This window comes from Caretta caretta, chromosome 5 (assembly GCF_965140235.1).
Source record: "Caretta caretta isolate rCarCar2 chromosome 5, rCarCar1.hap1, whole genome shotgun sequence".
NCBI classification, from domain to species: Eukaryota; Metazoa; Chordata; order Testudines; family Cheloniidae; genus Caretta; species Caretta caretta.
In genome coordinates, this window is record NC_134210.1 from 78,299,187 (window position 1) to 78,315,545 (window position 16,359).

Here is a 16,359-nt window from a genome sequence, read left to right on the forward strand (position 1 = left end):
GTGTCATATTTTATACCATGAATTAAATCCCCACCGAACGGGCAGTGGTGATCCATCACTAAGGCATGCTGAAACGGGGTGAAACTGATATGATGGTTCAGGGGAAATAAATGAAAATAATCAACAATTTTGTTTGTATATGCAAGCATTTGTCATAATACCCATTTAAACTAATTTGTTTTGTGGTGTGTCCTTCCGTCCCGCACATCTGCCCCCAAATAATCTTGTGGACTACCTAACAAATTCTCTCCAAACTAACTGAGTTTTAAAAATGATGGGACCTGTTCCTGCAGGAGTCAATGGCAATATTCCCATTCATTTTATCAGTAGCAGAATTGGACCATTAAAAGGATTGCATAAAACAAAACCTTCGATCTGGGAAAGTTTTTATAAACGCTGTCATTTTATGAAGCATGGTATGTTGTAATATTTTCTTACCAGATTGGTAGATCCAATGGTGGGCAGTGGATCTCTCTCAGATTAATAAACTTTTCATCTCCAATCGCCTCCAAGAAGGTGCTGGTTAAGTTTTACTTTACCCCTGGACTTGTGGTTCTTGCTCAGTCTTGACCAAGCTGAAATAAAAAACTCAATTAGTGGATTGGACCAGAGATGTTTAGATTATTAAGCATTTTAAATCAAGAATGCACTCTAAAGAAGCCGTCGTTCCCCCCACACACACACACACAAACACACACAACCTGAGCAATGAGAAAATGTATGACTATTTGTGCCTGGAGGAGATTTGGGCACATAGAGATGGTGGGAGTTGTAATCAGAACTACACAGCCAGAGGAGTCGTGCCATTGGGATAGTGAGGGTAGTTGCTCTTCTCTCATGTCATGTTGTTGAGGAGAGGGGATAATGGGTTAGTGCTCCAGGCCAGAAGCTGCTTTCTCGTGGTGTTTTTCCCCCCCCCCCCTTTACTTTCCATGTTTCCTTGCTGTTCTATTATAGATGTTTGCAGCAGTGGAGTGGGTGGGGGGAAGCTAACATCCTAAATTTCTGAAATGTTCTGTGGGGTGCCTCCAATAGTGAGATGTTTAGAAAGGAAAGATGAATTTGTAGTTAAAGCGCTAAACTGGGTCTGGGAATTCAGTTTGTAACTATCACATAATGTTACTATGTTTATGAACAGTGCCTACCTAGTACAACAGGGCTCAGATCTCAGTTGAGGGAGGTCTCAACAGTCTACTTTAATAGCCATTTTCACTCTTTTCACGGTTAACAAGACTGGTAGGAAAATGTGGAATGGGAGAGCTGTTGGGAAATAGTAGGGTGTCCTTAATGGCACTGAAAATCATCTTTTTATTTTGACTGCAGATTTTTTAGTCTATTATTTATTAGACCACAACTTACCAGAAAGTCTTTTTGCACTGCTCTGTTTTTTTGGGTTTTTTTGGTAGGGTGTGCAGGTTGGACCTCTTAACTTCTTAATTTTTCTTTGTTATACAATTGAACTATATAACTCCTTTATATAAGGAGAAAAAACAATATGCATATAGAACATGTGTGAAAATAGCCATAACTTATGAAAAAAGACCAAATATATTTACTTTCAGAGCCCTCAGACTACACATCAGAATATATTCTCTATGTGCCCAAGTTGTCAATCAGAGTGAAAATGGAGGGAAGTTTTGATTTGGGGATCTGTGTATCTCACAGGGGACTGTGCATTCCCTTATTTGTAGGGAGGCGGGTTTGTATGTTGTGCTATATAACATGGATGAGTATTGTTCTCCAGGAGCTGGTCAGATAGTGGTTGTGAGGAAATTTCCACAGCTAAGATAAGAGAAGTAAATAGAAAATCAGTTGCTGGATTCTTATTCCTTGCCTTCCTTTGCTCCAGAAGTGTTATTTCTCAACTTGTAAATTGAATGACCAAACACATTCTTTCATGGTATGTTCCTTTGGAGATATTGGCTTCTGTATAATGAGAAAAACATGTATTCTCAGCCTCATTGGGGTAGAGGGTGGAATTTGAAGGAAGGATGGGAAAATATGGTAGGGAGATATGTTCTGACTAAAGCTGAGCTGTCAGACTTACATAGTCCAGGGCTGTTTAGATTAGTGTCTAAAATGTTTTAAACTATTAAATACAAAATATGTTGTTTACTTATCCGTGTTAGACTTTATATCTTATTAGTTTTACATGACTGACATTAATGGTGTTAATTGCACAATCTAATGGATCCCAGTACAAACTGAACAAATGGGAACTGCTTTGCTGTCACTGAATGGCAGTCACTTTGAGTGGGAAGCACCTTAAACACTTAACAATTCAGAGCCAATCCTCCATGATGTATATCTTACATCACCCAAAGTTGGTTCTTGGCTGATTTCTCATTCTTGCTTTCACTATAGTGCACCACGCTGGGACCTGTTTCCAATTTGTGTGGCACTTATCCATTTTTGCATTTCCATATTGAATTGTCATCATAACGTGTTAAAAGTAATGAACTCTTTTTACTTTCATAGTTAAGGCTAGAGAAACAAACTACTTTTAATATGTGAGGCATCTTCTCACAAGACTCCATCTTTGTCAAGAGAGTTGCTGAGACATTCAAATCAATTTGGATACCTTGTTTGGATACTTGATGCATGCACCGAAAGAACAGACTTGGCTAGTGTGTCGTAAACTGTGGTCTGTTTAGTTACCTGTTAGTCTTCACAGTGGTTAAGTGTTAGTCTTCAAGCAGTGACGCTATGTGAATTAAGATTTTGGTATGCAGATTCCTGACCTGAAGTAGTTAGAAGATTGAAATTTACAGGCAATGAGGCGATCTGGTGCTAAGTACTGTACTTAGTTCTTCATCCAGGGTAAGGAATAGATAGATGATTGGGAGAAGAAAACCAACCAAACAACTGCACTGCTGAATTAAAGACTGTTTATATTTATTTTCTCACCTAATAATACTTTTTCTATGTAACCAAGGTCTGTTGATGCTGCAGGGAAGGTGTTGGATTTGGGCTGTAAACTTGAGGTAGGTTGAGGGGGAGAGGTTCTTTGATAGATGAAGTTCAACATACTAAAGTTTGAGAGCCACTAGGTAAAGCCATTGGGAAGAAGAACTTCAGACAAGCTATTGCCACTGAAGAACCTGCTTTTTACCTTTTTTTCCTGTTCACACTGGTGTGGGATGAGTGTTGAGGGGGACAGAAAGAGAACTTGCTTAATCAGCTTAGGCTGACATTCCCCCCATCTTCCTGGTCCAAAATAAAAATACAGTTGACAGACAGATATCGGTTGGGACCTTTTTTAATATCCCTTTTAAAATCGTTTGGTCTTTTTGAGGCCAAAGCTTAGATATGCTACTTTACAGAACCTTATGTTTTTTATTACAAAAATAATAATTGGTTAATAGCAAAAAAGTAATTTTGTATACAACTTATCTTTCCCTTTTATTCCATTAATCACATTGCTGAGGAATCTTTATCGATTGGTGGAAAAACACTAAACCAAAATTATAATTTTCAAAGTAACTTTGTCTCTAGAGGGCTAAGCAAGGCAAGAGAAATCATTAAAGCAAATTTACTGGCAGTTTCAAATTCCACCTCTTTACCAAATGTATTTTTTCATGCTTTAGCCAACTTGGGCACATAAATATAAATACTAGCTAACTAAAATTTATATAATATATATATATATATTTTTGCTTTGACTGCATGTTATAAACGTGTAGGGTGTTATGAAGAAAAAAGTATGTACTCTTTAACCTCTGAAATACTTGGCAACAGTCATCTTTAGCTCTATGGAAATACATGTAAAGCTTTTTGTTTTACTTGTGTTCCTTTTAAATAATCTTCAGTACAACAGTTTCTGGAAGAAAAAAAAATGATAGCTTGATCTTAAGTTCTGCCTAAAATTATTTAAATGTTAAATTACTGACATTCTTTTACAGACCATGTAGATGTCCTAAGGAAAAGGTCTCTTTAAAGCTTATGGAATTTCCAAATTTATACCATGTGAGAGAATTCAGAGGAACAGTACTTTTTCTAGGAACTCTTCCAGCAGCTGTTTTTAAAGTTCCTAGAGATGCCACATCATCAGTTATACTCTATTAACGGCAAACTATGATCAGCAAATCACACAGATTTTCTTTCAGCAGATTGCAAAAGTAATTAAACATGTAAAGCAGTCCAGGCTTTGCTGCCAACTATATTGTACACAAACAATATCAAACTACTGTACTTGAGGACAAGAATTGAAGTTTTCCTTAGCTCTCAGTAGTTTATATAAAAGTGTGTGTGGTAGGCCACGTAGGCTAGTTAGGTGCTCTCATAAAATAAAACATCTGTGGTTCCTTGGTATGGCAGTGTATAATGAAAAAAACATGGACACACAGTCATGAGAAACTGCTGTAGATTTTATTTTATTTTTAGCATAGCTGAAGCGCACAGATTATGCTATATAATATAGTTTACCAGTACTAATTTATTGGCATATATGCATGTGTAAAGGACAAATGCTTTAAAAAGGGAGAGGAAAAGTAACATACTTCAGTATAGCTCGCTGCTGTCTGCATAATGCAGACTTCCCTCTCTGTTCAGCTTTTGAATTGTTAGTTGGCATTACAGGCTTGACATGTACAAATTCATGGAAAAAAAAAATAGAGGGTGGTTGGAGGAGGAAGGAGGGGTTATGCTACAGGTTTTTCTTCCAAATTAGAATGGAGGCACTGTTGAGGTCTGTTATCTAGAAAACTAAGAGTGAATAATAGTGAGTGATGATGATGGCTGCTTAATTGGGGCAGTGTTGATGAACTTCCACTCAATTTGGCTCATATTATGGAGTTAAATAGCTGTGACATTCTGATTTCTTATCTCTAATACAGAAGTTACCAGATAATCGTTAAAAGTTCACTGAAGTCAATGGAAGTTTTTGTGTTGACTTCATTGTGCTTTGGATCTTGCCGTAGGCTAGGATGAAATAAGTATGGAGTAAATTGAATAACCTTTTGCATCTGTTCAGTATAGTAATTAAGTCATTTGAAAAATGACTTAACTGAGATATCTGCTTTATTGGGAAAATGCTCCAAGGTGTCTTCCAGTTTCTATAGTATTAGTAACAGCACTATTCACGATAATACAGTGTGTATATTTGAACTGAACACTTAGACCAGATTATAGATAAATTTTGCATAGTTTTTAAATGCAAATATTCCACTCCAGTTTATGTACTTTGTTCTGTGAATGTCATGGCTTTTGTCAAGGTTCCTCCCCCACTCTGAACTCTAGGGTACAGATGTGGGGACCTGCATGAAAAACCTCCTAAGCTTATCTTTACCAGCTTAGGTCAAAACTTCCCCAAGGTACAAAATATTCCACCCTTTGTCCTTGGACTGGCCGCTACCACCACCAAACTAATACTGGTTACTGGGGAAGAGCTGTTTGGATGCGTCTTTCCCCCCAAAATACTTCCCAAAACCTTGCACCCCACTTCCTGGACAAGGTTTGGTAAAAAGCCTCACCAATTTGCCTAGGTGACTGCAGACCCAGACCCTTGGATCTTAAGAACAATGAACAATCCTCCCAACACTTGCACCCCCCCTTTCCTGGGAAATGTTGGATAAAAAGCCTCACCAATTTGCATAGGTGACCACAGACCCAAACCCTTGGATCTGAGAACAATGAAAAAGCATTCAGTTTTCTTACAAGAAGACTTTTAATAAAAATAGAAGTAAATAGAAATAAAGAAATCCCCCCTGTAAAATCAGGATGGTAGATATCTTACAGGGTAATTAGATTCAAAAACACAGAGAACCCCTCTAGGCAAAAACCTTAAGTTACAAAAAAGATACACAGACAGAAATAGTTATTCTATTCAGCACAGTTCTTTTCTCAGCCATTTAAAGAAATCATAATCTAACACATACCTAGCTAGATTACTTACTAAAAGTTCTAAGACTCCATTCCTGGTCTATCCCCGGCCAAGACAGAATATAGACAGACACACAGACCCTTTGTTTCTCTCCCTCCTCCCAGCTTTTGAAAGTATCTTGTCTCCTCATTGGTCATTTTGGTCAGGTGCCAGCGAGGTTACCTTTAGCTTCTTAACCCTTTACAGGTGAGAGGAGCTTTCCCCTGGCCAGGAGGGATTTCAAAGGGGTTTACCCTTCCCTTTATATTTATGACAGCTTTCCATCTCATAGTTCCAATATTTAATTAAAGGCTAATATCATATGTGGCATAGGAATTGAGTAATCATTCTTAGAGTAACTCCATTAAAATCATTGTGGAATTAGACCCAGAGATCTCCAGGTTACCACACTGTAAGTCAGGGTTATCTAGGCATTCTGTTTCACAAACTTAGTTTGCTGTCTGAGATCCAGGACTCTGTTCACATTCACTCAAAAAGAAAAGGAGTACTTGTGGCATCTTAGAGACTAACAAATTTATTTGAACATAAGCTTTCGTGAGCTACAGCTCACTTCATCGTTAGTCTCTTCATTTACTTCATTGTTAGTCCCTGTGGTGCCACAAGTACTCCTTTTCTTTTTACGGATACAGACTAACACGGCTGCTACTCTGAAACACATTCACTCAGTTAGGTATTGGAAGCTGACATACCATGTGGTGCAGGGCCTGTTTAAAAAAAACTTCCTCTGAGGTCAGTCAGACATTTAACGTGAATCAGCACTAAGCAATCTCATTGAAAAGTCATCAGATTAAAAATACCGTTGTATTCAAATAGTATCCAGGGATAGGAAATTTTAGGATTTTGGATGAAAAATGCATATAGTTGAACAGAAAATTGAAGCTAATTAAACATCAGTGGTAAAAATAGATGCACTGATATGTGTACAGTGCAGATACGTTGTAGTAATGAGTAGGAACAGAAGCTCAGAGTAAGAGACAACATTTTAGCGAATGTCTATAAAAACACTGCAAAGCTCTTTTTTGGAGGAGATATGAACGGGGTCCCTAAATAGCTTGTTTTGTCTAGTCTTAAAAATTATTTTTGATTAAATTAAGTGTGAATGTAAAGCACAAGAGTAATTCTGGAATAGCTCCCTATGTGGATACTCTGATTCTAGAGTAAGAGTACCTTGTTCTGGCTTAGCTTAATCCGCTTCCAAACAATAACCTCATTATATCAAATCAAATTAACGTGAATAAACCACTTTCAAACAAGGATTCTCTCTACCCATTTTAAAGTTGATTAATATGTTGTTTATCTGGGAATCATCTCTGTGCTCTTCTCTTTTGCATATTTCCCAAATTGCCCTCGTTGTTTAGGAACCCTCCATTGAATGGAAAATAAGGACTGGCCCTGAGAATGAAATCGGCCAATGGAAAACTAAATTTGCCCAGCACAAGGGAATCATTCCTGAGGATTCACATCACAACTCTGAAATATTAAGGCATCATTTTTCTTCTTTAAATAAAAGAGTGCTGCTGTAGGAGCCACTCTTTTTTCACTCAGAATTATTAGAAAGCCTATTGTGGGGCAGAGCAAGCTGGAAGAGATAATAGGAATTTTGATTAATACTCTGTGTCAATGAAGAGTTTAATAGTGACTTAGAGCTCCTGAAAGCAACAGGCCTTGAATAACTGAATCTCTAAGATAAAATACAGTTTTTCTCTTAAATTTGAAACTTCTGTGATGCATCAATTTATTTCAAAATATAGCCTATAGAGTCTATCAGTATTTGGGGAAGCCATCTTCAGGCAGCATTCATGTCTCCTTTTTCAGCATCATTTTTATGCCTGTATCCAGTGTCCAATTTTGTGAGGGCTTAGGACAGTGGTCTCCAACCTTTTACCTCACGCCCCCCTTCCCATGAGCCAGGAGAGGGGATGTGGCTCTGGGAGGGGGGACACAGACAGGAGTAAGGGGACTGAGGCTGGGGTCACAACAGGGAGCGGGACAGGGCTGGGAGCAGAGCCTTGGTCAGGGGCCAATGCCAGCAGCTGGGGTCCCGGGAGCAGGGCTGCAGGCACGGGGCGGAGCTGGGTGGAGCTCCTTCTCTTCCCCCTGTGTGGGCTGACCCAGGCCCCAGCCGTGCTCTCCTATGGGACGTGCCTCACAGTTTGGGGACCTCTGGGTTAGGAGTAATTTCTCGGAGACCTGACACATGCTAGTATGGGGAGATGAGTAATTTGACCTCTCTCAATGAATCTGTTTCTATGAGAGCAGTTTTGGATGGATACCAAGTCGAGTAAAAGATCAAAGGAGACCCATCATGTGTGTAGCATAAGCGTCTGAGAGAGTGCTGACACAGAGGTTGAAGTTGCCAGCGATGAGTCTGGAAGGGAGCGTGTGAGGGGGATCCATGATGGTGATGGAAAACAGGACTGAAAGAGTGTGCTGAGCAGCGGTTAACAGTGCTCCTTTACGAGGAAGGGAGAGAGTAGCTGGAGTGAGAAAGTGGGATGCCAATGCTAAAGCATAAAAATAGACTTGCTGAAACCTTCCATGGCAGTAATAAGTAGCACTTAAAAGATGGTGGCAGTGATATGTGGCATCTCATGTAGGTTGGGGCTTATAGGCTGTCTGGGGGAGGATTAACTACGCAGGTAGGAGCTTAGTATAAATTATATATGGGGGGAGGGATAGCTCAGTGGTTTGAGCATTGGCCTGCTAAACCCAGGGTTGTGAGTTCAGTCCTTGAGGGGGCCGTTTAGGGATCTGGGCCAAAAATTGGGGATTGGTCTTGCTTTGAGCAGGGGGTTGGACTAGATGACCTCCTGAGGTCCCTTCCAACCTTGATATTCTATGATTCTATGAAAAGTACACTGTCAATCAAACATCTAGCAGGGGTATTTGAAGCTCTTTATTCCTTCTCTTATCCTCTCCCATGGGCTTCACCCCCACTATCCGCTTTTTCTTGCGGAAAGCGTTTGTGTGTAGAAGGCAAACTACTGTTCCCATTGTAATTTCAAGCAAAATTCAATATCAAACTTTGTTAAACCAGTGCTCAATCTGGCTTAATCTGTAAACGCCAGGTGGGGCACAGAGTTCCTATTGAAGGAAGGAAATACACAAATGATAGAAGTACCCTCAGGAGGAACCCTTTCTTGTGGGATATAAACACTTGCTAACACAGAAATTCTCCATGCGGCTATGTTTCACAATCTGGCTGGCCAGTAATACCAAAGCCTACTTGTGGGCAGCAGAAAGCCCTCTTCCTCTTTTGGTATCTATAGCGGTCCCAGGCAAATGCAGGGTATTCACCCTCTCCAAATAAAATATGAAAAGGACTGAAGCAAAACTGTGAAACTTTCAGATGAAATAAAAACAGGAATGTTTTGGAACAGCTGTGGAAAAATGCACAAAGGCACTTTTTGAATAAATTCACTATACTTCTGATTTCATTTCCTCCTGTTCTCTGTTCTTTTCCTATATCCTATTTCTTTGCATCAGAAGTACAAGCTTGTGTCCCCCAATGCAGTGGTAAATCTTTTTCACGTTATCACCCTCTGGAAAACCCTATTTAAAATAAAGGAGTTGGTCAGCTTCAAACATGTTTTTATCAAAGCTCTTTTTTGTGGCTTTGATTCAATTATTTATCTGAATAAAAGAATCCAGTCCTACTCCTGAGCCTCAGTTTCCTTGTATTTGGTCATTCTGTTTGAAATGTACTCCTAGTCGTCTTCACCCCTGTACATCTAACTTTGCTTCCTGTGTGTGATATTCACTGGTTGCTGTTAAGGTGTTGATATTTAGGGTATATAGAATTTTTTTTCTAAAGTTTAATAGTGTTGTGTTCATTGAGCTTAATAGGTCAAAGCAGTCAATTATCATAGGGCTTATATTTCCCAATAGGGGAAAAAAGATTAGAGATTATTTCTTTAGATAAACTTACATCTAGCCAAATTTCTATGACAAAAGCCTGTAGAAAATGTGAAGAGGACTTCCTAAGAGTAAAGTTCCCCTTTCAAGTCTTGACATTTTTGAAAGTTGACACTTGTGTAGTCCAAGTTGTTACAGAAAGAACAGATGTACAATATCTTTACAAAGAGACTTCATTGAATATGAGCAGACAACAATAGGTGGTAATCTTATAAGGGCAACCTTTAAAGTTTCAGTTTAGTTCAAGGTATGTGTTTATTTTTGGGGAAGAAATAAAAAGTAAATGAATAAAAAATACCACCTAATATTACACTGTACTAAAGTGCAGTTGTACACTATTCATTTGAAACCTTTATTGGCCTGTATGAAATGAAAACTGAGGAAGAATAAAGAAAAGAAGATAGTGACACAGAAGGAAGAGGAGGAAGGAGAGGTTTCAAAGTAAGAGGACCCATAGATCTGTGTGGTGAAAACAATAAAATGTGATCATGTATATTTTTACGTGAGAAATGTCTTCCAAGGTCTCCTGGGATTGGTAGCACAAGTCCAGGTTGCTTCTTCTATAGAGGGTGACCTTCTTCTGCTTATAATGGTAGATGCTAAATCTGTTACCAGGAATACAGTGGTTCCCTGATTGATTTAGCTTCACAGATGTGAAAACCATGGCTAGAACTTGAGCAGAGTCCACCAGAAATGGATGAAAGGGCTCCAAATTGTAGCCCAATATTATCTGTTTAAGGGCTATATCCTAGGCTGACGTGCTTTGTTGAATTAGGGCTGTAGCGCTCAGAATCTTATAGGATCAAGCCCTACGTGAATAGTTGTATTTGCTTCAGACTGCTCAAGGGAAAATGAAATGACTATCCATTTCTGGGCTGATATATTTGAGATGAAGATAACAATTATGGAAGTACATTTCTTTAACGACTAAAAGTTTAAAGATGAATTATGACCTGGGTGATTTAAATGATTCTTGTATGCAAAATTATCTGCTGCTTGTACACAGCAACAGAATAAAAAGCTCTGATTTTTATAATGTCTTTTTGAAGTCTTATCCAGACAGGTTCTCTGTGTATATAAATCTCCCCACTGTATTTTCCACTGAATGCATCCAATGAAGTGAGCTGTAGCTCACGAAAGCTTATGCTCAAATAAATTTGTTAATCTCTAAGGTTCCACAAGTACTCCTTTTCTTTTTGCCAGATCATCTAGTACCTGTATTTCAATATTTTAGAACAGAATACACCAAGCTAGTCCTGGGAGAATATATGCGCATTGCTTATTTTTGTCCCTTAACCAACTGGATAGTTAACTGTTGCGTAATGCATTTTGAACTCTGTGCTGCCCCTGTAGTTGAAAATATAGGCCTGTACCTTTCTTGATACATCTCACAAATCTTTAGTCATGTTCTCCTAGATTAAAAATAAATTGGCCAAATGTTCGCTTAATTTGGAGATGAGCTCCCTCTACAAACTTTAAAACAAGCCCCAAATGCAGCCAAGAATAACATTTAATTCTAATGTAATATTCCTTTGAGAATATTTCCACCACAGTCGAGGTCCTTGAAATTGATGGGCTTTAAAAAAGGCTAATGCGAGGAGAGAGTGAGGACAAATCTCTTTAGCAGAGGCCTTTGATATTAATTTAAATTTTATGTATGAATGTCTTTCTAGGCCTGTATCTGAGATTCAGTTATCATTAATGCATATGTGGAGCTATAGTTTTTTGTTTTTTTGGGGTATCAGCCAGGCAAGTGGAAGGATTTCAATAAATAAATACATTAAAATTAAATAAATAATAAAGGATTTTATGGTCTCCCTTATCTAGAAATTCCCCACTTCTTATCAAGAAACCAGCAAAGCACTGTTTGTGGAAATTTCCAACTTTAAATTGTACAGGTAATTTCTCAAATAAGAAAGAAATAGGAAAGTGTGTGCATTGTATGCAGTGACACTTTCTTCTCTTCTGTCATGCATTTGTTTTGCTTCACACTATGTAAAAGCAAATGCTACTTGTCCTATAAAGTTGGTCGGTGCAGCAGTCTTGATCAGAGGCTAGTTTTGGTAAGCATGTCACTAAGTTCAGTCACGTTAACCAAGATGAAAATATTTAATGGTAAGTAACATCCTCCGACCCAACCTTAAAGAGCAAGTTTAATAACTCTGCTTCTACTTCAGGGAAAAGATGTTAGAGCTGTGAATATTTTGTGGGTATCAGAAAAAACTAGTATGCCTCGGGGATAACACATCGTGTAATGAATCTAAAGAATTCTCCCAAGCCTCCATTACGCTTGGCACAGTAATGAAAATGGTAAATCTTTTACAGGATCCTAATTGATAAAGGTTTTGAGTAAGATGGTAAAAACTATATAACTCTCACAATAAGGAGTGAGGGGAAAAAGAAGAATCTCAGCTGTCTGACTTCTACACAGTACTTGTTGCAAATTTTAGACGGTAGGTGAAGGATAACATGGCAGAGAAATGGTTAAATCCCCTGTTCATTAACTGGTCTAATATTTGGATTTTTTTGGAAGTTGTAGAATTTTTTTTTAAGAAAGTAACTTTTGATGGGGATGGAGTATGGTGAACTCTACTGAAGTACACTTTTTAATTTTATCTCTAACAGTTTTTTGTTTAGGAATTTAAATTGGGTGGAGGTATACGGCTAAAAGGAGGGAAGCCTTGTCCTAACAGATCTTACAAGGCCTACCAAAGTGGGGCTCCCCTCCTGCAGTCTTTGGACAGTACACAAGAGAGGTTAGGGTGATGGGAGTTGTATATGGATGGAATATAGGCTGTGTAGAAGGAGGACAGGAGAGGCAGATCTTTATCCATTTGAGAGACTTCAAGCAGTGACACCCCGATTCAGCAAAATACTTCAGCATATGCCTATTTTTAAGCATGTGAGTACTTCCATAACTAGCCAATATAATTCTCAAGTTATATGTTTCTCCATATTGATATTTGACCACTGAAATGGCAGAGAGCTGAAAAAGTATTCTGTTTAGGATTAGAATGCAATTAAGCACTCTTTTTTTTCTGCAAAATTATTGTAAACAATATTTGCAAAAGCACACTAGAAGAAAACTTGGAGGAGCAAAGCATGACTGAACTGTCTAGTTTTTAACCCTGACAGCTTGGGGACCAGCACTTCTGAGAAACTACTAAATGCTGGGAAGGCATTCCTAGTGCTGGAATGCAAGTCAACATGTCATATATTTCACATTCTCTTCTAGAGTTCCATTATCCAATAATGACACTACAGAATGGTACAAAATATATTTTCCCAGGTTCGGACCATAACTATGGGGCCGTTTTGACATTTTAACCTATCAGTATAATAAAGCTACAGTGATGATTAAACTTACTATACTGATTAAGCGTCTTATAATTACAAGTCAAATTATATCTAAAGTCAGTTTTGTTATGTACTCTGCTAACTTGTTCTTTTTCAATGTTTCTTCTTTCTGTAGAAAGGAAATTATGCTCCAGTGATTTAAACACAGGACTAGGAGTCCAGTGATGTGGATTTTATCCTATCTGTTCCATAGAATTACTGTGAGACCATAACTTTTATACCTCACTTTTCATCTTCAAAATTAGGATATTTATATACTTAACTGTGGTGGTCAGAATTATTTCCATTGGTGTTATGTAAAATGCTTTGCTATCTTCTAATGGAATATACTCTAGAAGTGCAAGATGTTATGATTATTTTAATATAGATAAACCTAGTATATATGAATCTGACATACTTGAATTTATTGCAAGATTATTTGTTTAAATGCAAAATACAGAACTCTGATTCATCTGTTATCACTGATCCAAATATTTAAGTTGTGAATACAGTAACTCCTCACTTAACGTTGTAGTTATGTTCCTGAAAAATGCGGCTTCAAGTGAAACCAAGTTAAGTGAATCCAATTTCCCCATAAGAATGAATGTAAATGTGGGGGTTAGGTTCCAGGGTATTTTTTTTTTTTGGCAGTACAGTACTATAGTCAAGAGGTGCCACCACCTTACCCCACCCAGGCACAGCCCACTGGAACTGGACACAATGAGGCAGGCAAGGAGGCTGAAGGTGCCGTAGGCTAGGAGAAGCACGTTGCGCAGCAGCAGCGGCAGCTTCCCATACTCTGCAAGCACCAGGGGTGGGGGGCTCAACCCTTGGCCTGCCCGCTCCACCCCTTTCCCCAACCCCCCACCCTTAACTCGCCTTGTCTTCCCTCCCTTCTCCCCCTTTTACTCCGCACACCACGTCCTCTCTCCTCCGTCCTGCCCACAGCAATCAGCTGGCTTGCGGTGTTCAGGAGAAACGGGGGAGGAGCAAGGACATGGCGCGCAGGCTCTCCCTCCCTCCCCTGCCTCCTGGCCGTGACAAGCTGTGTTGAGGAGGGAGAGGGGAGGCGTGCTGCATCCTCGCTCCTCCCTCCTGCCCTCGGCAATCAGCTGGCTTGCAATGTTCAGGGGGAAGGAGGGTGGAAGGAGGAGCAAGGACTCGGCGCCCAGCCTCCCCCCTCCTTCCCCTGCCTCCTGCCCGTGGCAATCCGATGGTTTGAGGTGTTAGGGAGTCAGGGGAGGGATGGGGAGCCTGCACGCCAAGTCCTTGCACCTCCCCCCTCCCTCTTGAATACCACAAGCCAGCTGATTGCTGTGGGCAGGAGGAGGGGGAAGGCGCTGGTCCGTGGGGTCTGCTGGTGGGCGGAAGGCGCTGGGGGGGGGGCGTAGAGGAGCTGATGGGGGGCTGCCAGCTGTGGACAAAACAGGCAGCCAAACGATGTTATAGCGAAGCATTGCACAACTTTAAATGGAGCATGTTCTGTAATTGAGCAGGGACGTAAGATTGAAACAATGTTAAGTGAGAGGACGTTAAGTGGGGAGTTACTGTAAATATACTGTAAAGCATGCATAAGTATATGCTTAGTTTTAGTTGTAATTGATATATATTGGGTGAGACCCTCACTCCTTTCCAGCCCCTTTATGTTAGGTAAAAGGTCTGGAGCAGTGTAAAGGGCCCTAAAAGCCAGGTTTTGGTTGGGATAGTCATCGGCCTACCTTCTAAAACAGTGGGTATGCAGAGGTCTTCCAGGGGGTATATCAGCTCATCTAAATTGTTTTACAACAGGCTACATAAAAAGCACTAGCGAAGTCCGTACAAACTAAAATTTCATACAGACAATAACATGTTTATACTGTTCTATGTACTATACACTGAAATGTAAGTATAATATTGATATTCCAATCCATTTATTTTTTATAATTATATGGTAAAAATGAGAATGTAAGCAATTTTTCAGTTATAATGTGCTGTTACGCTTTTGTATTTTTGTCTGATTTTGTAAGCAAGTAGTTTTTAAATGAGGTGAAATTTGGGGGTATGCAAGAGAAATCAGTCTCCTGAAAGGGGTACAGTAGTCTGGAAAGGTTGAGAGCGAGTGGTCTAAGACACCCTTGAAGAAATGGCATAGGGAGTATGTTGAGGGCAGGGCCCAGCATACAGTATTGCAGAGATTCTGGGTAGCATTGCAACCCATGGAGCAACACAGGAAGCTGCTGTAATTTAGACAGCACTAGGAGTCTAAATTTCATAGTCTATAAATTATAAGGTCCGAAGGCATCACTGTGATCTCCTGTTAAATTATGCCGGAGGCTTCTCCAGTCCCTGGAATAGCCCAGAATCAGGAGGGTGCATAGAGGGCTTGAAGCCACCATAGCTGTGCCCTTCTCCTGGGTTGTGAGTTCTGTGCTGTATCTCTGAGACGCAGCATAGAGTTGCATGCATTATTTCTGGCAAGATTCCTGGGGATGACTTGTTAAATGTGTTGATGTATCTTTTGCTTTGCTGGTGTGTGTTACACATTTGTGTTTAAAGACACTAAAACTGGTTTTCTTTTCACAATGACTTCTCAAGTTTTAGTGGTTTTAGATCTAAGCCAACTAGACAGCACCATTCTGCAACGAATGGCAGAGCTCTCTTGGCGGAAGGAGAGCCCCATCATTCCCATCCTGCATTGCAAACAATTCTTGGTCATTCTTTCCACTGGTAGCCACGTAGTCTGTGGACTTCCAGCCACTCTAGAATGTAATTTTCCAGGGCTGCTGTTGACAGAGGAAATTATTTGGTTTGAGGTTTACCTCTGGGCTATAATTAGTCTCTTCTGATTTTTGTTTGTATTTTTATATCTGTGTGGAAGGAACTCCCCATCACCAAGTTTCAGAGGCTACTAAGTATGGGGAGTTCTGATATATGGTCATGGGCCTACCTCATACCCCAGTCATTTTAGAGATTTCATTGAAGAGGGCTTCCACTTCCTTTACTGCTTGACCTTCTGAAACATCAGAGTCCTGCTTGACTATAGGCCCTATATAATTTAATAATAATAAAAAAAAAATCTTTCCCAACTGAGCAGTAAGCCAAGGAAGAAACGTCTATCCCATTTTTGGATGTCAGAACTCACTGAACATTATCATCTTTTATTATTTGTAGCAATGAGGAGCCCCAGTCATGACCAGGACCCCATTGTGCTAGGCACTATACAAACACAGAACAAAAAGACAGTCTCT

The 16,359-nt window shown here is 39.6% G+C and overlaps 1 protein-coding gene across 8 annotated transcripts in view; it reads left to right on the forward strand.

Annotated features, from left to right (window-relative positions):
* The window catches only part of SRFBP1 (serum response factor binding protein 1), a 134,137-nt gene that overhangs the window by 18,331 nt on the left and 99,447 nt on the right, over positions 1-16,359 (forward strand). For 3 of the 8 annotated variants that reach the window (XM_048849401.2, XM_075128620.1, XM_048849398.2), the window contains exon 2: positions 13,269-13,353. The exons of the other annotated variants lie outside the window; for them this stretch is intronic. In XM_048849401.2, the coding sequence (XP_048705358.1) occupies positions 13,318-13,353 (36 nt within the window). In that variant the 5' untranslated portion in view covers positions 13,269-13,317. The remainder of the gene's footprint in view (positions 1-13,268; positions 13,354-16,359) is intronic. 8 annotated transcript variants of the gene reach the window in all.